General features: G+C 44.8%; 1 protein-coding gene and 1 pseudogene across 7 annotated transcripts in view; both read right to left on the bottom strand.

The window, feature by feature from the left end:
* UNC5D (unc-5 netrin receptor D) overlaps positions 1-27,728 on the bottom strand; it is a 682,528-nt gene that overhangs the window by 272,301 nt on the left and 382,499 nt on the right. For all 7 annotated transcript variants that reach the window (XM_060291598.1, XM_060291597.1, XM_030833039.2 and 4 more), the window contains exon 4: positions 25,792-25,895. In XM_060291598.1, the coding sequence (XP_060147581.1) occupies positions 25,792-25,895 (104 nt within the window). The remainder of the gene's footprint in view (positions 1-25,791; positions 25,896-27,728) is intronic.
* On the bottom strand, positions 9,505-10,099 carry LOC115840316 (C-Jun-amino-terminal kinase-interacting protein 3 pseudogene; annotated as a pseudogene).

Genomic DNA, 27,728 nt, shown 5'->3' with positions numbered 1-27,728 from the left:
TTACAGTTGATGGCATCTCAAAGTCTATAAAATGCAGTATTGCCTGTCACCTAGACACCAGACTCACACCTTTCTTCCAACCACAACAAGAAAAGACAGTGCAGTAAGTACAAAAAGAGAGCCTTTTTTTTTTTTTTTTTAAATAAAGTGCTATCAACTAGAGAATGGCAATGGCATTTGGAATTTTCTGCCATGATGACTACTTGAAAATCCTGGGTTACTGCCCACAGAAACAGGAGGGCTAGATTTTGCTAAGTAAAGATGGCTGCATTCTCAGACAGAAGACCCACAGACTATAAGTTATTCACCAGGGGAAAAGACTGCATGCTTTGCTATGAAGGGAATGGTGACAAATCAATAAAATAAAGGTGCCCTGAATGTACTAAGCGTCTCCCCCCAACGCCCGCCCCCAGCTCCTCTGTCTTCACAAGATGATGAATCAAACAAATTGGGGCAGAAATTACTAGATTGATTAAACCAGGTGATTATGTCTGAACGTTAATGTTTAGAACTCTATCTTATAAAGGTCACTGGGTTTTATTCCGGGGGTGTGTACAAAACTGATAAGAAAAATTGGGGAAGAGGCTAATATGATGGACTGTATGAAAAGCTTTTTTTCACTTGTTTCTGTTTTATATTTAAAAATCCCTGGGGAATTCCCTGGCGGTCCAGTGATTAGGACTCAGCACTTTCACTGCCATGGGCCCGGGTTCAACCCTTGGTTGAGGAACTAAGATCCCACAAGCCGCTCAGCGGGGCCAAAAAAAAAAAAAAAAAAAAAAAAATCCCTGAATCAGGGGAAGGATAAATTAGGAGATTGGGATTAACATACATGCACTACTATATATAAAATAATCAACAAGGACCTACCATATAGCACAGGGAACTCTACTCAATATTTTGTAAAAACCTATGACGGAAAATAATCTGAAAAAGAATGGGTATATGTATAACTGAATCACTTTGCTGTACACCTGAAACTAACACAACATTGTAAATCAACTATACTTCAATAAAAAAAGAAAAAAGAAAAATCCCTGAATACATTTTGTTGACATCTGTGTTTAATTTGGAAAGATGAACGAAACTGTCAACGCTTTAACCATTCCTTAGTAGAGGGGCTGAGGCATCGGTAGGAGAGAGGCGTCGGTCTCTACAGACTAGCAGAGTTAGCGCATACTAGGTTACGAGTACTAAGTGTTCTGCAATGTGGTCAGAGCCAGTCTAGAGTTTTACTAAGTGAAAATAACCTCCAGTACCAACAAAGCAATGTCTGGCAGAAAACAAGAGCAATTACAAACTAGCAAAGCAGTTTCATAAGCAGATTTGGTCCCTACATGGACACACGGGTTTGCCTGATAGTATTATCCAAAATATGTTTGAACTAGTACAGAGAAATAATGCAACGTCCCTTTTGCTAGAGCACGGAGGCTGCCTGGATGATACATATTCCCAGTCTGTGCTCTAGGGAAGGTAACAGCAACACAGCAAGTGGAAATCGTACCTTGCTAGCTCTGCTTTAATCATTTTCAAGCACTCGTAATCTTTCATATGGCTTTGAACCCAAATGTGCTGAAGGCTACGTGTGCCCTGCTATCAACACAATACCTTACAGAATCGAATTAATCATTTTCATACATTTCTAGCCCAGGAGCATGGTTTACCAAGCGCCATCATCACGTCTATGCACATAGCTCATCAGAGTTAAATTCCAAGGGGAGGCTATATTTTAATCTTTTGGTTATAATTACAATCTGAAACAAAGTCCTATACAAAACCCGTATGGATCTTTTATGAGTTTCTAAGATATTATGATTATTATTTTAGCATTTATAAGATACTCTGAGAGTACCACATAGAATTTATAACTTGAGATTTTCTTATACATTGAGATTGCATTCTTTTATTTCATTTAAAAAAAATCTGAGTAGCCCAAGGGGGAAAAATCCATGTGGTATTTTACTGACACTGTGGGACATGGGGTCAGCTGCCCCTTTACTGCATACAGTTCCCATTAGTGTTGATGAGAAGGCCAGACATACAACAAAAGGAAAAAGAGAACCCATGGGTTCTAAATCAAAGCCGAGAAATAGTCCCACTCTCTACCAAGGAGCAATTTAATTAAACTCTTATTTACTGCTACTCACTCCGCTTTCATGCATCTCAGCAAGAGCAGCAGCAGCATCTGTGTTTGCTTATCACCAAACCAGTCTTGCTTACTTTCAACAGAGTTTCTAGATCAATAATCATCGGCATCGATTGCACACTCCGCCTTGAAAACTGAAGCCAGTGTGTCCTCAATGAAAAATGAAACACGCTTATTGTATTTGTAACTAACGTTCCCTGAAAGTAAAGCAAATATTGATATTCCAGGCACACGTAAAAACCTAGACGTATCACGAAGTGTGTAAAATGCACACGGCATGCATTTAATAATCATACTACATTTTCAATAACGGGGAACAAGGTACAACGACTGCTGTAATTCACCAACCCCATTTCTTCCTTCCGGGAGCACCACATTGTTTTATTACAATATAGCAATCCTGCCACATTATATCTTACAGTATGTGTACAAGAACCGTAAACAGACTAGCCCATCTACAAAGGCAGCAACGACTCTCCCAGCTTTGGCGATACTTGCAACTTGGCTTTTATGGGAATTTCACATTTTGTTGATGGGTTTGCAATGAAATTCGGTACTGCCCAGAAGAGAAATTATTCTACATTTCTATTAAAAGCTATAGTAGTAAATAAACCGTAACAGTTTATGTAGATATCCACTGGAACATCAAGGGGAGACCGTCTAAGTGCCAGACCCTGTGTTCAACATTTGATAAACGAGCACCTATAAGGCACGTTTCTAACATTTTTTTTTTCAAATGATAGACTTTTAAAGGTATTTTAGAATACTGTACCAACATCTGCAGAACACTCAAAAATCAAAGGTTTATGTTTGTCAGAAAGCAGCTGTAGAGCTCATCCCCGTGGAATGCCCTGTGAGGGCTGGAAATGAAACAGTGTTATTGGAAAGCAGATAAAAAGCTACCATAGGGCTTCCCTGGTGGCTGAGAGTCCGCCTGCCGATGCAGGGGTCATGAGTTCGTGCCCCAGTCCAGGAAGATCCCACATGCCGCGGAGCGGCTGGGCCCGTGAGCCATGGCCGCTGAGCCTGCGCGTCCGGAGCCTGGGGTCCGCAACGGGAGAGGCCACAACAGTGAGAGGCCCGCGTACCGCAAAAAAAAAAAAAAAAACCTACCTTAGGCTGCTGAAGTTCACGGACTACTGGGTTAAAACACACACACACACACACACACACGCACACACACGCACACACGCATGCACACTCAAAATAAGACTGTAGCAGATTACAATAATTAAGGGTGATAATAATTAACATCCCTGTAATTGAAAAAGGCCCTATTTTAAAGAATAAATTAACAAGGAGGTGTATGTAGGCAAATGCGTATATAGAACACGGCCCAAAACAGGTGGCTGATGGAGGAGAGGGAAGAACCATAGCAATTAGTTAATTTAGAGGGAGACCATGAACGGTTCTGAGATGCCCTATTTAGGTTTTCCCTTTTAAACGGGGTTGCAGTGAAAAAGGATAAGGGAGCATCTCTGTATCCCCAAAGGCTTTGTGCCAAACACGGTACCAGTCATTCTTACCACCTCCTTTCATTTAAATCTTAGGACTACCTGGAGGTGGGCATTATTAGCAACTCTTTTGTTTTTATAAGTGAGAAAATCAGCGGAGGAGGAAGTCGTCCAAGATCACACAGCCAGTGATCGACAGATGCAGGGTTTGAATTCCTCGCTGTTGATTCCAGAACCCAGGGCTTTTGTGCAGGAAGGTACAAATCAAATACAAAACTAAAACCATCATCACTGGCGCATGCATGCTGTGAATGGATGATATATGATAGCAATTTTCAAGGCCCATCCTGTTCGCTCATGGAGAGCTAGTGGGCAACACAAGGTCTGGCTGCTTCTCCATGTTCTAGCAAATCTCTACACGAAGTTTGATGCTTTACTCACGACTGTAGCTTCTAACGGAAATGTAAGCTCATTTCTCTTTTGGGCAGTACTGATTTCATGGCAAACACGTGGACAAAATGTGAAGAAAGGTATTCCTGAAAATAAGAATAACGCAGAGGAACTGATTAAAGAACTAAAGAGATCTTTGATTGTTCCTTCCATTATAGATAGCCTTGAGCACCATTCTTAACTCTAACCCACCAGCGTTGTCCGAGGGAAGGTGACAGGTGCCTTGTATCCCTCATTCACAAGATGCATGGACTACAGTGACTTTGCTTTCAGTCTTGTAGAGGAACAAGGAAAACAGTAAAATTCATTATAAAGCTAATTTAAAATGTATAACTCTGAATTAAATAATGCCACTTGCAGCAACGTGGATGGACCTAGAAATGATCCTACTAAGTGAAGTTAAGTCAGAGAAAGACAAACCTCATATGATATCCCTTATATGAGGACTCTAAGAGAACGACACAAAGGAATTATTTACAAAACAGAAACAGACTCACAGACATAGAAAACCAATTTAAGGTTACCAAAGGGGAAAGGGGTTGGGGGAGGGATAAGTTAGGAGTTTGGGATTAGCAGATACACACTACTACATATAACATAGAAAAACAAGGACCTACTTGCATAGCACAGGGAACTATATTCAATATCCTGTAATAAACCATAATAGAAAAGAATATGTATATATATATATGTATATCTAAATCACTTTGCTGTATACCAGAAACTAACACAACATTGTAAATCAACTATACTTCAATTAAAAAAAATAAATGTATAATTCTGTGATTTTATGTTGTTAAATGCCCTTTTCTGAATGAAATAATAGTTATGGAAAATGGCTCTTATGTCTTAATGTCCTTCCTTGAAAAAAACAAAAAAGTTGGCAACACTCGGCTAGCCCATCCTCTTACGGGAGCGGAGGGGATTAATTTGATTGGTCTGTGAAATGCAAAAGTCCGGGAGCCACTGACTGCTCTGAAGGAGGAAAGCCAAGCCGTGGCACCAGCTCACTACCATGCAGCTGGACTAAATACATGGGGAAGCCAAAAGAAGAGGGCACTGAAGAAAGCAAAAGGGAGAAAAACAATCTGGGGAAAAACTCTCACATAAGGGAATAATGAAGTCATCACAGAAAAGAATAAAAATAAAATAGAATGTGCGCCTCGGGTGTTCACAGCACATTCTCTGTTCCTGAGCCCAAAGTAATAGAGATTTTACTCAGCCAGAGAAAGTAATAAGGGGAACAAACAAACATAAAAATGACTCAGAGTTTGATGCACGGGATGTATTGACCAAATGCTTCCCAGGCTTGGTTTGTGATTGGTCTGACAGCTGCTGTGGCAAACACAACGCTGGCCATCACAGATGAGACAGTGAGAAGAAATTACCATCCGAGAGGCAGGGTGACGCTTTATCCTTTTTGCTGACTCTACCACTTGGAGCTCAGATCCATTCCCATATTGATCCTGATCTCCCACCTTGACTGGTACAGAGCATTTCCAATGACAAAATCAAGTTGTTCACATGCCGCATTGTTTTACTTTGAAAATAAATGAATTTGTCACTGAGAACACATGACTCCCACAGTCTCTACATCCTTAAAACCGAGGGAGACTGTGATCGCCTGGAAAGAAGGCATTAGCCTGGATGGAAACAGGATGAGAACAGGTTAAGCCGGGTGGGAACGAAGTGGGACCACATGGTTTAGGAAGAGAGAAGAGTGGACGTAAACCTCAACACGACCTCACATCAACAACATATTAACAATGTGAGAACATCACAGAGGCAGATCTGGTTCCCCAATCACACACTATGGAGAAACAGTAAAAATCAAGCAATAAAGTGTTAATGGATTTTATTATCTACCTAACACAACTACTATTAACAAAAACCATTTACTATGCTACGTGGTAGGAACTCAGGTAAATGTTGTAACCACATGATCTCATCTGAATCAATCTTCACAGCATCCCTATGAGACATTAGTACCCCATTTTGTCCATGAGGACCCTGAAGTTCAGAAATGTTACAGAATTAGCCCAAGATCAGACAGCTAATAAAAGGAGGGGCTTAGATTGAACTCTACCTGACTCATGATTCCAAGGTCCATGTTCTCAAATAATGTGATTTAGTAAATAATGCCTCCCTTGGATTTTAAGGCCCCCCCCCAAAGATTGCTTTTTTCCAGCCCCCTGTCTTTTCAAGTAGAAAAGGTAATGATGTCATTAAAGCAAAACAAAACAAGGGATTTAGCTTTTCTAATTATGAGGTAGAGAAAGGGGTCTAGAAGCCAGGTCTACCACTTCAACATGTGACAGTCCCGTCAAGTGAAGCTGTGGAATAAGCATGCCCATCTTGGGTTTGCCCTGGTGGAGAATGAGGTACAAGCTCCAAGAATAGGTTGTCCCCGCCAATGCCCCCACTGTGTCTCTGTCAGCGTTCTGATACAGTTCAGCAGACTTCCTACTTGGAGGCCACTTCCTCAGCAGGGTGGTGGTCTCATGTGATTCATCCATGGCATGCATCTTTGACCCACTGGTTCAAGGCCACAGATGCCATCTACAGCTGTGCAATGTGGCTTATTTTTTCATGTGAGGCAAGCTGGGCCACTTGAGAAGTAGAGGTGGAGTGTAGACTAGGACCACCTCTTTTGGGAACAGAACTTCTGTCTGCCTGACTCACCCTGTTGCTCACACTGGTTTTCTCTTTATCTAGCTCTTCTTACATGGATTCATCACGTCCTTCAGAGCCCAGGTCATGTCCACCCAACACATGTAACTCCTTGATGAATCAGTCTATCATTTTTTTAAATTTTATTTATTTTTGGCTGCGTTGAGTCTTCGTTGCTGTGCGTGGGCTTTTCTCTAGTTGCGACGAGCGGGAACTACTCTTTGTTGCGGTGCGCGGGCCTCATTGCAGTGGCTTCTCTTGTTGCGGGGCACGGGCTCTAGGCGCGCGGGCTTCAGTAGTTGTGGCTCATGGGCTCTAGAGCTTAGGCTCAGTAGTTGTGGCACATAGGCTCTAGAGCTTAGGCTCAGTAGTTGTGGCACATGGGCTTAGCTGCTCTGCAGCATGTGGGATCTTCCTGGACCAGGGCTCGAACCCGTGTCCCCTGCACTGGCAGGCGGATTCTTAACCACTGCGTCACCAGGGAAGCCCTCACCACCAGTTTTATTCTAAAGACAGACAGATTCACGAAACCAAGCCAGGACTGAAGGAAAACTCTGCCTGTGTGGGCTCAGCGGCTCCCCAGCACTAAGGACGCGCCTCCTTGGGGAGCTGGAGAGTCTGAACTAAGGAGATAGGCAGACACATGTCTGTGCCCAAAGGATCGTAGCTGTGGCAGGCAGGGTACACCCCAGAGAACAGCAGGCCAGAAGGGCAGCACGGGGCCTTCCCCTTCACCTGCTGCAGCAGCACAGGCCACAGTGGGACATCTGCACCCTCCGAGCCCTACAGAGGCCGACGCCCGGCGCAGCGAGAGCAGGCCCGTGCTCCCTTCTTCCACCACCATGCCCTCTGGACACGGGAGGCGTGGCTGCCGTCCACATCCGTTCACCTGGAAGTGGGCCTGGGGCAGTCAGACATGCCCTGGGAACTGGGCCCTGGGAACATCTCCATCACAGCCCAGCGTCCAGGCTGGGGGGGCAGGGGCGGCAGCAGGGCCAGCAGAAGCCCAGAGTCTCATACGCTGTGGCAGCAACCGCAGGGCAAGCGATTCTGGGCGCCACTGTGAGGTTAAACGTCGCCAGCCAGCTGGCAGAGCGATGGAGGCAGCCCAGACGCGGCCCTGCCTCTCTGCTTCCCAAACAAGCGCTGTGCCGGCCGCATTCCCTGCAACACACGCACACAGGAAGGCGGCTCTTCACTGCCAAGGCACAGGAGGATGGACACGCACACCTCGGCCTCGGGGACGCCCTGAAGAGGATCACATGGGGACACAAGGCTGGGCGGGAACCTGGGCCGGAGTCCAAACTCTAGGTAATGCCCGAACAGCCAGCCTCTGCAGCCCCAAAACAACACGAGGAGCTCCCGATTCCACGCTGGCGTTCGGTGCAGTTCCTTGGAAATTCCCTCGGTGACTCCTGAGGGCCAGGAGGGAGGCTTTCATAGTGTGTCAGGAAACGGTGGCCTGAAGACGGGTATTTCCTACCTTCAGATAAAACAGACCCAGAAACGACATCTGCCATGGGTTTTGTAGTTTAACGCCCTCTTTGATCCACATTCCCTCACTTAATTCTCACAGAGCCGGGGCGGGGGGGGGGGGGTGCTAAGGACCCCCTGATACCCTTTCCTGGGGCGCACGCATTTATAGAAAGAAAGTGTCCACAACGGCTGTATCCCCTACTCCCCACTGGACGCAGCGAGACTGTCTAAAAACATGCCAGTGGTCCCCTGGATGACCGCCCTTCCTAGGCCCTGCTAGGCCTCCGCTGACATACTACACTTTCCGTTTTCAAATTAAGACTCCACAGCTTCGCCCACCATGGCCCAGTGAGCAGCAGAGGATGCCCAGCATGGAAGGCCCTGAATCTCCTTGTTTGCAGACATCACCCACCAAGGAGACAGGTGCAGAGAAAACAGAGCCTTTTCGTGACCAGACCCGGGGCTTCGTGTGTTCGCGGCAGGAATAAGGGGCCGCAGCCGCAGAGGCACGAAAGACGAGCTCCATCCATTGGGCCCTGGGGTTCCGGCCTCGGGCGCCTCCTCCCTCCTCCAGCCTGATGGAGGCGTGGCCTCCCACGTGACGCCCTGGAGAAGATCTCCGCCAGTCTGCTCCCGGGGTACAGAGGTGCAGTTTTATCCTGACTGAAGATGGAGCAGAAACCTGGCCTCTGCAGGCTTCTCTCTGCTCCCCAAATAAAACCAGCACGGTGGGGCGCGTCTGCTGGTCACCGAGGTGTGCGGGCCTCCCCCACCGCCTAGAGTCGATCCTCGCGAGTCTAGCTGGTTGTATTCTACAAAGTCACCGCAAACACGGCGTTCGCTCATCATAGAAGAAACATGGACACAGGTACGCACGCATCTCACGCAGATTAGAATCTTCATTCCTCACTCATCCTGGTACATTCTGTTTCCTTTATTTTACAAAACAGAAAACGAGGCGCCGCAAGTATTTACCATGTCTTAGAGGACAGGGGCCAGAGCTGGGTTCCATCCAGTCCCCACTGACCAGCCCCTGGACCGTGAGTGGTGATTCTGAGGCTACAAATAAAGTTACAGAGTAGGCAAATTCAGAAACACGGAACTTGCAGGTATTGGGATGGACGACGCGGTTTTCCCTGGGTCTCCGTGTCGGCCTGCGGACCCGCAGCAGGCCCATCCCAGCCCCCCACCTGCTCGGCGCCGTCCTCACCACACAGCCCGACTCAAGCCACACACGCCGACCTGACGCCCGGGGACCATGGCTCCTCTAGGGGGAGGGCACCAGGCGCTGGCGTCCGGCTTCCTGCTCTACCTCCTCCCCGGCAGGGTGCTCTCGGTCTGGCTGCTCCCCGCGACCTGCCGCATCTCGGACCTCCCGATGTACTCCCCCTAGGTCTGGATCACCTCGGTGTGCCGCTGGTGCAGGACGTTGCACTCCTCCTGCATCTCTGACGCCGGCTCCTCCAGCCGGGAAATCTGATCTGCAGAGTTTCTGGCCTTCAATTCCGGCTGGCGGGGTCTGAAACTCGCAGTGTTCCACCTGGATTTGTAGCTCTTCCTTCTCTTGTTCCGAGGCATCTTCACACTCGATAAACTTCTCCTCGGCCTGCTTGCGCAGCACCTTCTCCGGCTACTACTGGGTGAGCAGAGGTGAGCTCGTCCTCGCACAGCGGCTCCAGCGCCGCCTCGTGCTCCTCTGCTTCTTGCTGAGCGCCGAGTCCAAGTGCTCGAGGACGCTGACCACGGGTGGCATCAGCTCCTTGACCACCTCCTCGGTGCAGCAGTGGATGAGGCGCTCGGACTCGCGGTAGATGGACACCCGCTCCGACAGCACCGAGCCAGAGCAGTAGTCGCCCTGGTACACGACCACGGCGCCGCCCTTGTCCGTCTGGATCTCCATCATCGCGGCCACCGCCGCCGCCAGCGGATACCGATCTTGGTCTCATTCTTGAGACTTTTCTGCAAGTTTGAAGTTACTTATTTACAAATACAGAATTTTCATAAAGTCACTTCCCATGATGACACAGACACACACACATTTACAACTTCCTACACGCTTCCTTGTTGCCACCTAACTATTGGGTCCTTGAACTAAAATATATACGGACATGGAAAAATACAGACAGACACATAAATCTGGCATCTCACTTCTCTGATTCGAATCCTTCACTGGCTCCCTATCCCCTGTGAGCAAATAGGCCAAGTTTTTCTAAACAACAAAGATTTACTCTACAGCACAGGGAACTATATTCAATACCTTGTAATAAACTATAATGGAAAGGAATGGGAAAAAGTGAATATACATATATACACATATATAGGTATAACTAAATCATTTTGCATTTTGGAAACTAATACAATATTGTAAATCAACTATACTTCAATAGATTTTTTTAAAAATTTAAAAAAGAAGAAAAATCAAAGTTTTTTAGATGGCCAACAAGGCTTTCCATCAGTCTTCACTTCAGTGATTCTTCCCCGTGTCCTTTAGGGTCTCTCAAAAAGAAACTAACTGTGCTTCCTGGACAACCATGCTGTTTGATACCTGCCTGCTTTTAATCAAGCTGATCCTGCACCTTGAGCTTTCTGTGTAACTTTCTACCATGGTGACCTCTTATTCATCCTTCAAAACCTCTATGGGAGAAACTGACCTATTTGTAATGAGGTGGACAGACCTAGAGTCTGTCATACAGAGTGAAGTAAGTCAGAAAGAGAAAGACAAATACTGTATGCTAACACATATATATGGAATCTAAGAAAAAGAAAAATGTCAAGAAGAATCTAGGGGTAAGACAGGAATAAAGACACAGACCTACTAGAGAATGGACTTGAGGATATGGGGAGGGGGAAGGGTAAGCTGTGACGAAGCGAGAGAGAGGCATGGACATATATACACTACCAAACGTAAGGTAGATAGCTAGTGGGAAGCAGCCGCATAGCAGAGGGAGATCAGCTCGGTGCTTTGTGACCGCCTGGAGGGGTGGGATAGGGAGGATGGGAGGGAGGAAGACGCAAGAGGGAAGAGGTATGGGAACATATGTATATGTATAACTGATTCACTTTGTTATGAAGCAGAAACTAACACACCACTGTAAAGCAATTATACTCCAATAAAGATGTAAAAAAAACCAAAAACAAAAAACCTCTATGGGAATTACATTCGGCAGGGTCTTGGTTGACCACTCTGGCCAAAAGAAATAATCATGTCCCTCCTATTTTATTAATGTTCTATTATTAGAGGTAGCACACTCTGTTTTAGATAGTTATTTACACATTCATTTCATTTATTGGATGCTTGGGCTTGTCAGGAATAGAGACTGTGCCTCATTCCTGGGTATGCCTTGAGGCAAAGAAGCCATCTATTGAAGTAGTGACAGATTAAAGCTGTATTAGACCAAGCAAGAGACCTGTCCATGAGCTGTCTTTCAATCATGCTCTGGTGTCAGTTACAACAAAGTTGACCCAGCACCAATGGGATGGTCGTGTGATGTAACACAAAGGATCCAACATGGGAATCAGATACACCTCTGCTGGGATCACTACTTCCTCGCTTACCGAGCACAGGGCACAGGGTTAAACAGCAAGACACTATAGGGTTGTCTAAAGATGTGGGCTTTGAAATCAAAGAGAACTAAGGCCCCTCACTCTCACAGGAACTTTGGGGAAGTTACTTAATTTAAGCCTCAATCTCCACATCTGTAAAGTGAAAATGATAACAGTACCTAACTCAGCTGTGAGAACGAAACAGGACGACATATGGCAAGTGCCTAGCAGAGGGCCTGGCACGTGGTCCTCAAGTGTAGAGCAGCTAACAACCGCGACCATGCGTGAGGATTCTAACATCGTGGCTCTGAGTGAAATGACCTATACACACAATCCAGCATTTGTCAGCTCCCATCTGCTTGGAGGTCTTTTCTCCCCATTAGCTTTGTTATCTTTTTTCTTTATCTGCCATTACCATCACCCCTCTACAGCGCCAATTCCTATCAATGATTATTTGAATGAGTTAATTAAAAAGGAGAATGTGAGTTCCCTGCCTATCAAGGAGGCACATTTTTCCGGGCAAATGCATGACGTTCATTCCCACGTAATACTCTACTCCTTCCAAACATACACGGATATGGTAGCTAAGGTATTTCAAGCAGTACACAGATGACAAGGAAAGGTCAAACGGACCACCTAGCCTCATACAGAACTTATGTACCAGTGACTGCTCCTGTCCAGCTGGGGTGGCATTAGGCAGATCTGCTCTTCTGTTCCCCTGCTGTGGCACAGCTGCCTCCCAGAGGTGATCCCCGAATGCTACTGTGGAGCTGGCACACCAATCAGCCATCTGACACTTCCTGCACACAGAAATCGATGTTTAGACCATCACTTGTAACTAGCAAGGGCCAGTGCTGGTGGTGCACGGAGGATGACAGCTCTCACACATGATGAACGAGCACATCTAGACAGAGAATCTGTTGGGATGACTGACAGTCAGGTCTGTAAGGCAAGACTGAATCAACAATTAAAAGAACAGTTCCAATTCAGTTAAGCCCTAGCCAAGACAGACTCCGTTATATTTAAATCAAAAGTCACCACAGCAGGGGATGATCAGCTGTTCGGCTCTGAACGCTGGATGTTTTTTCTTGGAAGCTTAACTGACAGAGGCAAGTGAACTGGAGTTATATGCAGATGTGAGCTATGCTAAGCTAGAGTGGCAGGCCTGTCCTTTAGGGTGTGGAAGCCACTGTGACTTGCACCAGCTAAAGCTCTGGGAGTTTCATGGAGTCGCTCTTGCACTCAATGTACTTACTGCGCTGAATCTCAGGTGGCTCCGTGGGAAGATCACAGCTTCTTAAGATTTTACAGAGTGAAGAAGCATGAGAGCTGTACAGGGCGATGAAAGAGGCCATCTAGGGTTCTTGAAACGGACACAAATTCTGGATCTGAAGCTAACTTGTCATAAGATGAGCTGGGCGTATCTCCACAGTACCCGGAGGCAGGTGCTTATTCTGCGGGTCTCTAATGACCCCACGAAGGAGAAACGGGCACACTCTATTTAACTAGCAGTTACGTGAAAAATCATGCAGGGTGCTGGTGTGCCTTTCAGTTGCCCAAAGTTAACTAAAAACAAAAGGCATTAGAGAAGGCGGCATTTCTTCCCCAAGAGACCAGACAGGTAGCCATCAGAATCTGGGAATCACAGCAGAGGATTACCAGGAGAAGCTGTGATGGCACTGGTTGGTGGTTTCTATTTGAATAAGTTCTGCCTAAAAAACAAAGGCAGTCTACATTTGCTAAGTGTATCAGGATGGCATGTGGTGTGCTTCAGAGAAGCATTAAAATCCACGCTCCCTCAGCAGGGTCAGGACGGAGTTCTTGATTCACGCCCATGGAGCGTTACTGCTGAATTACAGAACGGCAGCTCTTTATGTGGAAGCCTCCCAGACTGCTTTTACGTCTGCATGATTCAAGACATAAAGCCTGTTTATGGCTGCTGAACTGTGTAAGGCGGCACAGGACAGAGAAATCGCTCTACACCTTCGCTTTGTTAACTCAGAAATTACGCATTTCCTTTTCTTATGTGTTTTTCTTTCAATGTTTACTACTGATTGATTGACTGCTGACCTTCTCGTATTTTCCTCCACACTGCCTTCCCTCTTGATCTGTTTGTTTGTGCTCCGAATTTGAGAGACCTTAAGCACAATACAAAAATTTTATATTTTGAAAGGATAAAGCATGTAATTTTCTGCCGGAGGGAAAAAAAGAGGAGGGGAAGAGAGGGCGGAGGATAAAGAGATATTCTGCATCCCATCAAAGTTTGTTCAAAGTGGTCACTGGCACGAAGCAACTCTGCCAGTGCATCTCTGGGACTTGAAAACAAGGCAGATTCCAAGGCCATTGAATGATGGGGTTTCATTGCAATTGGGGAACAGTAAGGCTCAGCCCTGGAATCACAGCCAAGAGTAAAGAAAGGGAGGAAACCGTACGATATCACTTAGACGTGGAATCTAAAATATGACACAGATGAACTTATCTACGAAACAGAAACAGACTCACAGACATAGAGAACAGACTTGTGGCTGCCAAGGGGGGAGAGGGGCGGGGGACAGATGGATTGGGAGTCTGGGGTTAGAAGATACAAACTATTATATATAGGATGGATAAACAACAAGGTCCTACTGTATAGCACAGTAAACACTGTTCAATAACCTGTGAAAAGCCATAATGGAAAGGAATATGAAAAAGAACGTGTGTGTATATATATGTATAACGGAATCATTGTGCTATACGGCAGAAAGTAACACTACATTATAAAGCAACTATACTTCAATGAAATAAGTTACAAAAAAGAAATTGAGGAAAAGCAGTAGGCTTGCGTGTGTGCATATACACATATGCCTTCACTTATGCCATTATCTTGTGTCCATACTCTTAGCTGCATACGCATGAAATAAGATGGTGGGCGAGTAAAGGACAGGCTTCTTATCTTACTCAGCTTGTGCTCAGCATACAACGTCCAACACATAAAGAAGCTTCATCAGGTCGAGTTTAAGAGAACAGGCTCGGAAGCCAGGCTGTCTGGATTCAACGATTGGCTTAATCATTCAGTAACTGTGCCCTTGAGTAAGCTGCTTAATTATTCTGTGCCTCAGTTTCCTTATTTATAAAACTGGCATGTAACTGTCACCTACCTCAGAAAGTTGCTGTGAGAATTCAGTGAACAGTGCCTGGCATGGAGTGCAAATGCAATGAAATGTTAGCAACAGAGTAGTTTCTCTATGAAGTTATAGATGGAATCAATGATGCTGTAAAACAGAGATACTGCTATATTTGGCTACCCACACATGGTAGCTTTAAGGACCAAATGAGTCAACATATATGAAAATCTTTGTAAATTTGAAAGTGATCATTTGAATTTAACAGTTTATTGTTATGTATACCACTAAGACATAGAGGCTTCCAGACTATTCCCAGAAGCCTAGGTGTTATCTGCTAAGGTGGGAGGTGGGAGGGATAGGGTGGAAAAGGATACTGAAAGGTATCATTTGCATTTCCTAGCCTGAAGGGAATTAGCTTGAGGAAATATGACATACAGTCATAGAATTTAAATACAAGAGGTAAGGGGGAAAAAAAGAAAACAAACAAAAAAAGTGCTCATAGCATTGCACTATAAAAGTGTTTTGGAAGGGGCTTCCATGGTGGTGCAGTGGTTAAGAATCCGCCTGCCAATGCAAGGGACATGGGTTCGAGCTCTGGTCCGGGAAGATCCCACATGCTGCAGAGCAACTAAGCCCGTGCACCACAACTACTGAGCCTAAGCTCTAGAGCCCATGAGCCACAACTACTGAGCCCGCATGCCACAACTACTGAGCCCGCGCGCCTAGAGCCCATGCTCTGCAACAAAGAGAAGCCACTGCAATGAGAAGCCCGCGCACCACAATGAAGAGTAGCCGCCGCTCGCTGCAATTAGAGAAAGCCCGCGCAGCAACTAAGACGCAACACAGGAAAGAAGGAAGGAAAGAAAGGAGGGAGGGAGAGGGAGAGAAGGGGAGAGGGAGAGAGGGAGAGAGGGAGGGAGGGAGAGAGAGAGAGAGAGAGGGAGGGAGGGAGGGAGGGAGGGAGGGAGGGGGAGAGGGGGAGAGGGGGAGAGGGGGAGAGGGGGAGAGGGGGAGAGGGGGAGAGGGGGAGAGGGGGAGAGAGAAAAAGGGAGAAAGAGAAAAAGAGAGAGACAGAGACAGAGAAAAAGAGAAAGAAAGAAAGAGTTTAGGGAATTCCCTCGTGGTCCAGTGGTCAGGACTCTGCACTCTCACTGCAGAGGGCCCAGGTTTAATCCCTGGTCGGGGAATTAAAATCCCACAAATTGTGTGGCATGGCAAAAAAATAAAATAATATTAGAAACAGAGTTACAGATATAGAAGACAAACTTACGGTTATCAGGGGATAAGGTGGGTGAGGGATAAATTGGGAGACTGGGATTGACATACCTACACTACTATTTATATATAAAATAGATAACTAATAAGGACCTGCTGTATAGCACAGGGAATGCTACTCAATACTCTGTAATGACCTATATGGGAAAAGAATCTAAAAAAGGGTGGATATATGTATATGTATAACTGATTCACTTTGCTGTACACCTGAAACTAACAACATTGTAAATCAACTATATCCAATAAAAATTTAAAAATAAAAAAATAAAAGTGTTTAGAGAAAGGGAGAAACTGCGGTCCTTACTTGAGCAGGCCACACCAATTAAATTAGGTATTTCTAAGAAAGAAAAATGAGTGTCACCTGGGACGGCCAGGAATGAAATCAGAGATTGGCTGGGTTAGTACAGATCCTCCCAGACTGTGAAAATGACTGACAGACGGAGGATGTCAAGGACCTTCCAAAGAGAAATGGTTACGCGGACACAGAGATAGGACCGTAAATAATACGGCCAGAGAGTAGTGCTTGGAAAGAAAGCAAGCTGAGCGTGTGAAGCTGACCTAGAAGAATGTAGAAAAAAAAGTTAAGAGGCGGCAAGACCAGTAACTACATTACCTTTGTCATCTCATTGTGTGTCTCTACCCTTGGCTTTGAAAAATGTAATTCTATCTTCCATGTTTCGCCCCTCCCCCCACTCCAGGAATACAGAACGAGAAGAAAAAAGAAAATAAATACGAATCAGGAGCTTTAGATGGCTTCTTTTCTTCCTCGGTAAGGAACCAGAGCTTCTCAGATCAGGATGTGGTAAAAGTTGGTCCCTTAATAAGATTTACTTAAGGACCAGTATTAATGATGAGGGTATTTGGGCTGTAGACATTCACTTTTCAAATAACTGATATTAACCTCATTTTCCCATCTCTCTTAAGATAGCAAATTTCTTTTTGCAGGAATGTTTTGAGAGAAGTAATTTACGGGCACTTAATTACTAGCATTTAAACAATTCAACATTCCCTTTTCTAAGAGTCCATTAGGTTTCTGTTACAATGTTATACATTCCAATCAAATGTCACTTTCTGTAAAGGTCTTCACTGTCAGTCTCCTCAAAGCAAAGTTTATCTGGACTATTAGACATTCGCTCTCTGCTTTGGCTGTACCAAATTAATTATTTATACCTGAGGTCCACCGCTTCAGAACTTGGGCATCTCAACATTTCTCCAGTGGATTATTAAGAGTCTGCTTTTTAAATACAGTTCTCATTTCATAGTCTGTTTGCTTGAGGTTAAACATAATAGTCTAGTGACTCTTGTATGAAATAGTTCAATGTCATAAGATGCTCTCCTGGGTTTTATGGTGATGAACACATTTGAAACAAACGAACCTTTAAGAATACCCTCACAGGGAAGAAGGGGAAAAGGCTTCTGACTTGAAAACTGTCTGGCACCAGTCTCGCAGAATTATTAAAACAAGTCAGGGGGCTTCCCTGGTGGCGCAGTGGTTGAGAGTCCGCCTGCCGATGCAGGGGACACGGGTTCGGGTTCTGGTCTGGGAAGATCCCACATGCGGCGGAGCAACTAGGCCCGTGAGCCACAACTACTGAGCCTGCGCGTCTGGAGCCTGTGCTCCGTAACAAGAGAGGCCGCGACAGTGAGAGGCCCGTGCACTGCAATGAAGAGTGGCCCCACTTGCCGCAACTAGAGAAAGCCCTCGCACAGAAACGAAGACCCAACACAGCCAAAAATAAATTAATTAATTAATAAGTTTATTAAAAAAAACAAGTCAGAGATATTATGCAGATCCTACTGTTCATACATCAGGAATAATGAGAGATACGAAAGGGACCTTAGGGGGATTCTAGCCCCTCTCCTTATTTTATAGATTAAAAAAAAAACAGAGAGAGATCACAGCCCACAGACAGCCTTTAGCTTACAGTGACTCGCTTGGTTCCAATGGCCACTCTCAGATAGTCGTCAAAGGCATCCTTGAAAGAGTAAGACAGGGCGCAAGCACTGTCATGCTCAGGATTCTTGATTGCTAGCAACTAACGCTGCTCTGGCTTGTTTAGTTAGGAAAAGACTTTATTAAAGAAGATTAGCAGCGCCCGGAACCTCCAGGAGGGCCAAAAAGCCCAACCGGACTGCCAAGTAGCCAGGAACAACGACCAACCACATCGTAGGGAAAGGGACGGTCGCCTAGCAACACCCTCACAGTTCAAAAACCATGGCGCTGACACGGGCTCGCAACCATGAGACCTGGGAGAGATGCCAGTTCTTCTGGCTGCGCCTAGGAGCTGGGCATCTCCGCCACCACCATCCCTTCCAGAGAAGCATTTCCGTACAGGTACAACCTCACATTGCTCGTTTCTCCATCCCATCTTGGGTGAGAACCACAAAGGGGGCCGAACCACAAAGAAGACGAGAAAATTCGTTTTTCAGCTTTTACCTTAGGGAGGTAAGACTTAAAAAGAAATTGCCTAAACATCAGAAACTAGGACAAACGTCCACCAAGTCTACCAAGACTAACAGAGCTCCTTTAACAAACTTTCATTTCCACGTGGGCATCCGGAAGGAGAATGATCATCTTCCCTTAAACTTCCCCCACCCCCAATAATTTGGCTTCTAACACGTGTGTGATTCTGACACACTTTATAAAACAGAAAATACATTTTTTCATTCCACTCCTGGGACCTCCCCTTTTTACACAAGAATGCCAAAGCCCACACTCGGTGGCCAGCAGAGAGAAGGGAACCTTCTCCAAGCTCACACTACATTGACTAAGGCTCTTGACCTTTTTTTAAATTACTTTTTTAAACTGAAGTATAGTTGATTTACAATGTTGTTAATTGCTGTTGTAGAGCAAAGTGATTCAGTTATACATATATACACATACTTTTTTCGTATTCTTTTCCGTCATGGTTTATCACAGGATATTGAATATAGTTCCCTGTGCTCTACAGTAGGACCTTGTAGTTTACCCATTCTATATATAAAATAGTTTGCATCCGCTAACCCCAAACTCCCAATCCATTCCTCCCCCACCCCTCCCCCCTGGCAACCACAAGTCTGTTCTCCATGTCTGTGAGTCTGTTTCTGTTTCGTAGATAACTTCATTTGTGTCATCTTTTCGATTCCATATGTAAGTGATACCGTATGGAATTTGTCTCTCCATCTGACTTACTTCACTTAGTATGATAATCTCATGTTGCTGCAAATGGCATTATTTCATTCTTTTTTATGGCTGAGTAGTGTTCCATTGTATATATGTACCACAATTTCTTCATCCATTCACTATGGAAAATAGTATGGAGGTTCCTCAAAAAACTAAAAACAGAGTTGCCACATGATCCAGCACTCTCACTCCTGGGTACATATCTGGACAAAACTATAATGCAAGAAAATAACATGCACCCGTATATTCACAGCAGCACTATTCACAATAGCTAAGACATGGCCCTTGACCTTCTTGACCTTTCTAATTCCAGCACCGTCTTGACTCCTTCAAGAGATAAAAACAAGAAGATTGCCCGGCATACAGTGGCTCAAGGCTAGAATCTGTCAGTTGCTTGGCTTTGGGCTTTAATTCTCAGACACTGAATGATTTTGAGGAGGCTGTTTCCCTTGATGTGTGCAGAATTAGCCTTAGATACTAAGCCTTTAGGGCAAGTTTTATTGTCCAAGGCAAACATAACCTGTTAAGATTTACAGACTTTATTAACAGCAATAACCATTTTACAACCAACATCAGTAAATCAGGGTTTATTGAGAACTCTACAATTTTAATCTGTGGAAAAGCATTAAAATGTCGGATTTTCATTGGACATAATTTCTAACTTTTATGAAAGATAGATTTTCCATTTAACTGGGGAGTATAAAAAAGTGCAGCGTGGGATAATGAATTGTTTTGAAAAGAGCAAATTGGTTTTAGCTAAACAATGGTGTCAAACACTAAAAAGCTTCCATCTTTAGTTAGAACTGCCCCAAGGTTAAGGTTAAAAGCAACTGTAGTAACGAATACGTTCGAATACATCTAGTGACAGGATGAGCTCACAGCATTTAGAAAAGCTTGAATTATCATCTGTTCACATTTCAGGTATTTTAGGAAAAGTGTACGACCAATTATTTCATCAAACCTGTGTCTATATGAGTCTGGTGAGAACCTCCGAGTTCCTATACCATTTTTCAAAAGTGTTTTAAGTAACAATAATGCCATTCATAAGACTCTTTCATGGGATAAGCAAGGTGAAAAACATTGATAGTCACCAGCTTCTATAAATAACCTTTTATTTCCTCCACGCACAAGATTACAAGAGAGGAAAGCAGGAAACTTTACGGTGCCTTCAACCTCTGATGAGCTTCAAAGGCAAGAACAAAGGGCACAGGCTGGGGAGCCCACGGTGACAAGGGATGGTCTTAGCAGCAACCTTCTTCATGGGGCTCAGAATGTGTTAGAAATTGCAAGCATTTTCGGCTTTAATCCGGATCCCCAACCATACGGAGCCCTACATCTTCCTCTGAGAATCAAAGGCTCATGATGCTTTAGAAAAGGAGGAAGAAAAGAAGTCACAATAATCTCTACTATTTATTTAGTATTAGAAACTGTGTTAGATGCTCTGCAAATTCTCGGGTTTCCTTCTTCTTTGGTTTGAGCAATCCTACAGGAAAAGTACTTTTCCTATTTTCAGATGAGGACTCTGAGGTTCAGGGTGGCTAGTACTGCTGTAGGTCCTAGAAGTTAGGAAGTGCTAGTCAGTGTTGAACCCCAGTCCGTTCGACTCTGAAGTTCATACTTTCCCCCCGCGATGCCCCACTAACAATCCTCAGTTCCCTTTCGACCATTTCCAGACGCCATGGCTGTATCCCAGGAGAGAGAGCCCTGGGATACAGACATGAGTATGTGCTCATCAGAATATATCCGGGGCCCTTTACGACAAGGAGATCTGTCGGGGCCATGGCCAAATGTGGGGAAAACTGTAATGAGAGTAGAGATTACCCTTATCCTCTCCCCTTCATATGCCCCCTTTTCTTCCCCTCCAAGGCACCCTCTCTGGAACTGCAGACATTCAGTACTTCTCATTCGCTAAGACAGCATCCAACCCAGGTTCCTGGTCCCTGGGAGCACAGAGACTCCACAGCGGCCCTGCTCCAGGCTGCTTGTTTCCTCAGCTCCCAAAGCCTCTATTTTCTCTCAGTGTTCTGTTCTTAGTTTTATCACCAGATTACCTATTTCAAACAAAGAAACACAGCATTTATAGCAGATTTAGGATTAGCAAATTAGCTAGAAGAGATTTTAAACAAAAAACTCTATGTCTAAGGGTGGGTGGAATGTCAGGCAGCAGAACAAGCAGGTATGCCATCACTGGCCTAGGGGCTCCCAAGCTTCATAAAGGCTTTGGGGGAAACCAACTAAACCCACCATCTCACTAAAAAGAAACATAAACTATCAAAGAAAAGAAAGATCTGAGCTTTAAGGTTCAATTGGCTTCTTGGTGATCTGGGAGCTTGGACAAGTTCTGTAAGATGGACGAAAAGTACCAATAGCTTTCTAGCATCTCACAGCAGTCTTCTGCAAATTAAATGAAATAACATAGAGAAACTGCTAAACACAGTGCCTGGCCCACGGAGAGACTCCATAAATGGTAGCTCTTTCTGTTCTTATACAAACTACCTTCTCTGGTCATATAGATGGAGTTAGTTAATTGCCAAGTAAGTTCTACCTTGCAGAGAGAAGGCAATCGTGTATGTCTTGTGAAAGTAAGACTTGCCCCCGAGGTTCCTTTCAATGTGCCAAGTAGGAGACCTCCACCTCCTATGCCACTGCAGGTACAGCTGGTACATCAGTAGCCCTGCCAGCCACAACTCCTTCTACTGATGACCCCTTGGGTCCCACAGGAGGTGGGCAAGAAGGGAACCAGTGGTGCAGTGGAGATGGTGGAACATCGTCTGCTCAGGGAAGGTAACTCTGACTGATGCTATTTCACAGTGACAATTTCACAACTAATCAATTTCCAAGCACAGTTCCCAGTTTCCGCCATTCCGAAGAGTCATTACTGTAGGTTCCTCACACAACTATGAGGTCAGTAAGCACAAAAACACTCTTTGAGACCTGAAGACCCCACGACAGGCATTGGCAGACATCTCCACCCTGCGAGACCCCGACCGTGGAAGGTATGAACATTTTCACCTTCCTTCCCTCTCTGTGTCTGTCTCTCTCACAGCTTTCTTCTCTGGGTCTGCCTTCCCTTCAACAAAAACACAGATGTTGGTGGTAATAACTAGTGTGTAAGCTATTGCTGAAACTAAAACAGCTGTAAATACTGGTGCACAGATATAGGTAGTATCCAACTCACAAATAAGTGAAATTTCAAAGTAACTCAAGTGTTTGGAACCCAGCTGCTTTCCCGCCTTAAGATAATGCTACAAAAAGCTTGTTAGGGGCCCACGATAGCCATTAACCCACAGTGTAGCTGAAACACTCTCTATTTTCATCTATAATACAAAATGTAGAAAACAAAGCTTTCTCCTCCACCTCCCACCTCAGCTCAGAATTTCTGTTTTAAACCATCCTCCAGCCACAGCTGCTCCTTGAAATGGCCCTCTATTTACTTTCAGCCAGCCTGGCTCTGAAATTTATTTCTAATGACATCTACATGCCTAAAAATAAGAGTGATGTGATGTCAAAAGGGGAATGGGGAGCGGACTGAGTTCAAGAGTGGCCCCCTTCCAAATTTCATGTCCACACGTACACTGTGCACGTGACCTTACTCGGAAAAGGGTGTACTGTGACCCAGAACATTAACACGAGGCCTTACTGGGCCGAGGTCGGCCCTAATCCAGTAATTCATGTCCTTATAAGAAGAGGAAAATTCAGACACATGGAGATACAGAGATAAGAATACCATGTGAACTGTCTGTAGTAATGTGTCTACTATCGGAAGTTTTTCACATCCTGATCTGCTCCCGTGGTTACAGCTGAAAACCAGATCAGAAGCAAATAAAGATGGAAAATGAATTGCGCCAATGGGCACGACTCATTTGCCTTCAAGAACAGGGTGCTGGGGCAAGAAACCTTCAGAGGGATGTCCAAAGAGCTGCGTCAACTTCAACCCAAGTTCAGTTTTTCCCAGGTAGGTGAACAGCTAGGAAGGCTGCTTACTTCCTAGAGGCTAATCCCTTTCCACACAGGACTCCTCCCTCCCGACCATGGCCCCAGAGAGCCTCAGAGTCCTTAGAATTCCTAAATCCTTGCAGCCTCTGGGAAGATGCTTCAATGTGCGTGTGTGGGTGTGCATGCATGTGTACACACTCCTGCACGCATGTACACACCAAGTTTTATTTTCCCCTTTGGCTATTATTCTATATACTTTTCCAGACTGCACATTCTCTACCCTTCTCTCCTTTGTTCTTTGTTTCTACTTATGTCTTCAAAGACCGAGTGAAGAAGGTCTTACCCATTTTCTAGTACCAGAATAGGAGAAAAACAAAAGTCTAGTGGATTTCACAGTTTAGTCTGGGGCTAGTCCTGGTACAAGCTCAAATATTCAGGAATAAAGGCAGGAAACAATTTTTCATTCATATTCAACAGATATTTATTGAACACCTGGATGTGAAAAGCACTGTTTTATGTTCTGGGGATACAGCAATAAAAAATGAACAAAATTCCCCTCATGGAGCCTAAGTTCTAATAGACGGAAAATAAGCCAAATAAATACAGTATGTTTGTGCTAAGAGCTGAGTTAATATAAAGCAGAGAAAGGGGCTTGAAAGTACACACATAGGATAGGGAAGTGACATTTTCATCAGAGTGCCCTGAGCAGGCCTCACTGAGCAGGTGATACCTAAGCAAGCCCTGAAGGAAGGGCTGAATCGATGTAATAACTGGGGAAGAGTGTTCTAGCAGAGGGGCCAGCATGTGCAAAGGCCCTGGGGCAGTTGCATGGCTGGTGCAGCTGAGGAAGAGTGAGGAGGCCAGTGTGGCTATAGCAGGGTCAGAAGCGAAGGAGCAGAAGATGAGGTCAGAGGCAAAAGCAGGCTAGGTTATGCTGGACCACATAAGGTGCCAAAATAAAATAGACTCTTACTCTGAGTGCTCTGGGGATCTTTTGGAAGACCGAACAGTTATCACTTAAATAGGTGCAAGACCTTTGGTGGGGCTTGGGTCTGAGCATCAGTTTTCTTGCCTCTAAACTGCAAAGGCTGTGCCAGGGAAATATCTAAGTTCTCCTCCAGTTGTAAAAATTAATTTCTAGGCATCTAGAGAATGTTCGGTTCCCACAGGACAGCTAATAAAACCATGACCTTCCTTCCGTCTTCACTCCTCTCTGATGCTGGCAAAGTTGACAGAGTGACCCAGCCCAGGCCTGGAAGGAAGCCTGGTTATGAGAGACGGTGGTGACTACAGCAAACTGCTGGTACCCAAGTCAGACTCCCAGGAGCACATGGGGCGTCCTCAACGAGATTGACATTCACCTGGGCACTAACGCCCTGCTGCCTGTCCCCCTGCTCGGGAATCCAGGGCACACTCTCCATACGGAAGAACCCAAACGAACTTTTTGGCCAACCCAATACAAATCTAAAAAGAAGCATTTTCCTTTCTCATCATTTCACATCATGCATGGAATGTTCACTTTAATTTTCAAGCCCGTTTACTTCATTTCAGGGAAGCATTTGAGTTTTGAACAGTGTCCACCCTGCAGGCTTCCTGTCTAGATTGGCAAGTGTGTATGTTTTTTCGTTCCCTTTGACACTTTCGACTCCTTTGTCCTTCCAAATGCAGAATCCCATAGCAATGTTTGCTAAAAGGCGAGGCAAAGGATCCTTTTTTGTTGTTTTTTGTTTTTTAAATATCTCTACTTCTCAGTGACTGAACGATGGCTCTTCGGCCAGTTTCCTAGCTTCCCAGAGAGAAGCCACAGCTGGCCTATCGACTGCTTGACTCAGGCCTACGTTTATGAACACAGGATTCTACCAAGCATTCTTTATACTTCTGAGTACCCCCGCACAATACTGCCTTAATAACCATATTACTAATCCATGAGAACCTCTTTTAATAGTGACTGAAAGGACACCATCTCTACTACCACAATGTGTTATTACTAATAATTATATTCTAACCATATGATAGAAGTTTCTAGAAAACAAGGAGCAAAAACCACAGTGACTCTGGATTCCTGCAGCCTCACTGTGAACAATGGATAACTGATCAGAGACCTGTGGCTTCAACACTTCTTGTATCCCTCATGCCAGCACAGCACCTAAAACACAACAAAAACTCCTGGAATGTTTGTCCCGTAAGCAAATAAAGGATGAGTAAGTGCAGACACCCATGAAACTTGGCACTAGGGCCTGACCTCCTTCTCTCTGCACTTTTTCACGTGAATTTGCCTATTAGATTGATCCAGAAGCCAAGGTCAGATGGAGGACACAGAAGATGCTGCCTGTCCCACTGAGGTCCCCAAAAGCAAAGGCACAGAACACATCCTACCCGGGCTGCCTAGCAAGAGCCTGTGTCAACAAGAAATTAGAGGAGACACAATTTCCTCTTCCAACTTATTTCCGACAGTCTCTTCACCATCTTTAGCAGTTGGGGCCAGGCAGCAACAAGGCCATACCCAGGCTGGCTTTCATCACCTGTAGCACACAGGACTCGGGCCCTCCCTCTTGGGAACAGGCCTGGTCTTACCTCGGCAGCAGGAACTCCCTCAGGCGGGCGGCAGTGCAGCACGATCATGCCTTCGATGGGAACCTCCCTTCCCTGCGGGTCCTGCTCGAAGTTTTTCCGTAAATCTGCAAAGAACGTGAAAGATATGACACTTTGCTCTGGGGCCAGTAGAATCCACATTTGCTCCAGAGATTATAAAATAGTGAGCTGAACGTCACAACCTAGATACACACACAAGTCACTGGTTTCAGGGGTTCCTAAATATTCACAAGCATTTTTGTTCAGAAAGAAATCTTAACAAAACTGTCCCTAATGTTCTATACTGGGGCGAAGGATAAAAGATTTACTGGGGGAGCAGGAAAAGGAAAAACCTCATTATTTCACGAGTCTTTGCCAGCATTACCTACTTAGTATCTGATAAATCACTTGGCCTAATAACTTGCCATCCACAGCTATTATGCAGTTGAGATGCACGTGATTTTTTTTTTATTAACTAAAGAATGCATTATTAACCTGTAACCTCTGCCATTCCCTTAACCCTCTAGGGAGCTCTAGAAGATGGTAATAGAGTGAGATTACCTATTAGTCTTTTATTTGTAACCAGGGAGAAGAGGCAACGTTCAACCACAACAAAATCTATAACCTATCCAACCAAACATATAAGTAAAAAACACAACACCCTCCAGTCCAACGGCAATGCTGGGTGTCCATGCAGTGCGTTTCATGGAAGGCTCCAGGCTCTTTGCAAACAAGCTGCACCATTACCTTTTACACACGGAAGGGTGACACTTGGAGAGGTTAATTGGCTTGCCAGTGGTCACGGAGAGTATTAGTGCCAGTGATGGGGAAAAATTCACCAAGTGTCTGGACATCAGTACCTGACTGCTCACCAGCAAAGCTTTCTCCGGGAAAAGGATACAGGGCCAGTTCGAAAGAGAGAGAGAGCATCATTGGCACAGCTTTCCACTTAAGCATATGCTTCATTAACAAGAGTGGGAGTTGGCCTTTGCTTCTTTTTGAGGTGCCATAACAACACTTCTATAATTTTACAGCACGAGCTTAATTCCCACTGGCACTTGAAGGCCTGGGATGGTGGAGCGAAGACAGTTTTACAAGTCTTTCGAAGATTTCCCCCTCCCTCCCGGACAACGTATTTTTCTTCAATCGAGGATCTCAAATTACAGGCTGCGGATTTATTGATTTAATTTTCTTTAGTGCTTACAATAACGTGAAATATGTTCTCTGGAAAGAGCAGAGCTTCAGACTCAGTTACATCTTTATAAATTGTATAAATACATTAAACTTGCTTTTAGCAAGTCAAAAACACGCCATGATTAAAAAGAACAGCGATCCACGTATTCACTTCCTTCAGGATTTTACTATTAATGTTTTCCCTCCCAGAGGCAACTGACGTCTTCTGTCAGTACTGCTGTCTATTCGGAGATCTTCGGGAGTATCCTGGAAGCAAAGGCTCTTACAAGGACTCACACTGTAGGCAGGTGGCAGGATCTATTTTCCCATTTCTCTGCTGTCCCCCAAATTGTAAAGCCAAGCTGCCTTCTACTGGAGATCTGTAAATTGCCACAGCCTTTACGATTCAGAATTTCTGACTCTCAAGTGTGAGGAAGTTCACAAGACTGATGACAAAATTACAAGTGATGAAAATGGGAATAACCCCCAGAATGAAAAATCTCACATCTCCTGCAAAACGTGACCACAAATTCTCCTTTGCTCTCCCCCAAGGGATCCTTGAGTCAGAAATCTCCTTTCTGTATGACCAATATACTCATCAGGACTATAGTAACTCCCCCTTTATCCATGGAGGATACATTCCAAGAACCCCAGTGGATGCCTGAAACCAGATAGTACCAAATCCTATATATACTGTTTATTCCTATGATAAAGTTCAATTTATAAATTAGGCACAGTAAGAGATCAACAATACTAATAATAAAATA

This window comes from Globicephala melas, chromosome 21 (assembly GCF_963455315.2).
Source record: "Globicephala melas chromosome 21, mGloMel1.2, whole genome shotgun sequence".
NCBI classification, from domain to species: Eukaryota; Metazoa; Chordata; class Mammalia; order Artiodactyla; family Delphinidae; genus Globicephala; species Globicephala melas.
Note: the sequence above shows the minus strand (reverse complement) of the source record. Positions and strands in the feature narration are given on the sequence as shown.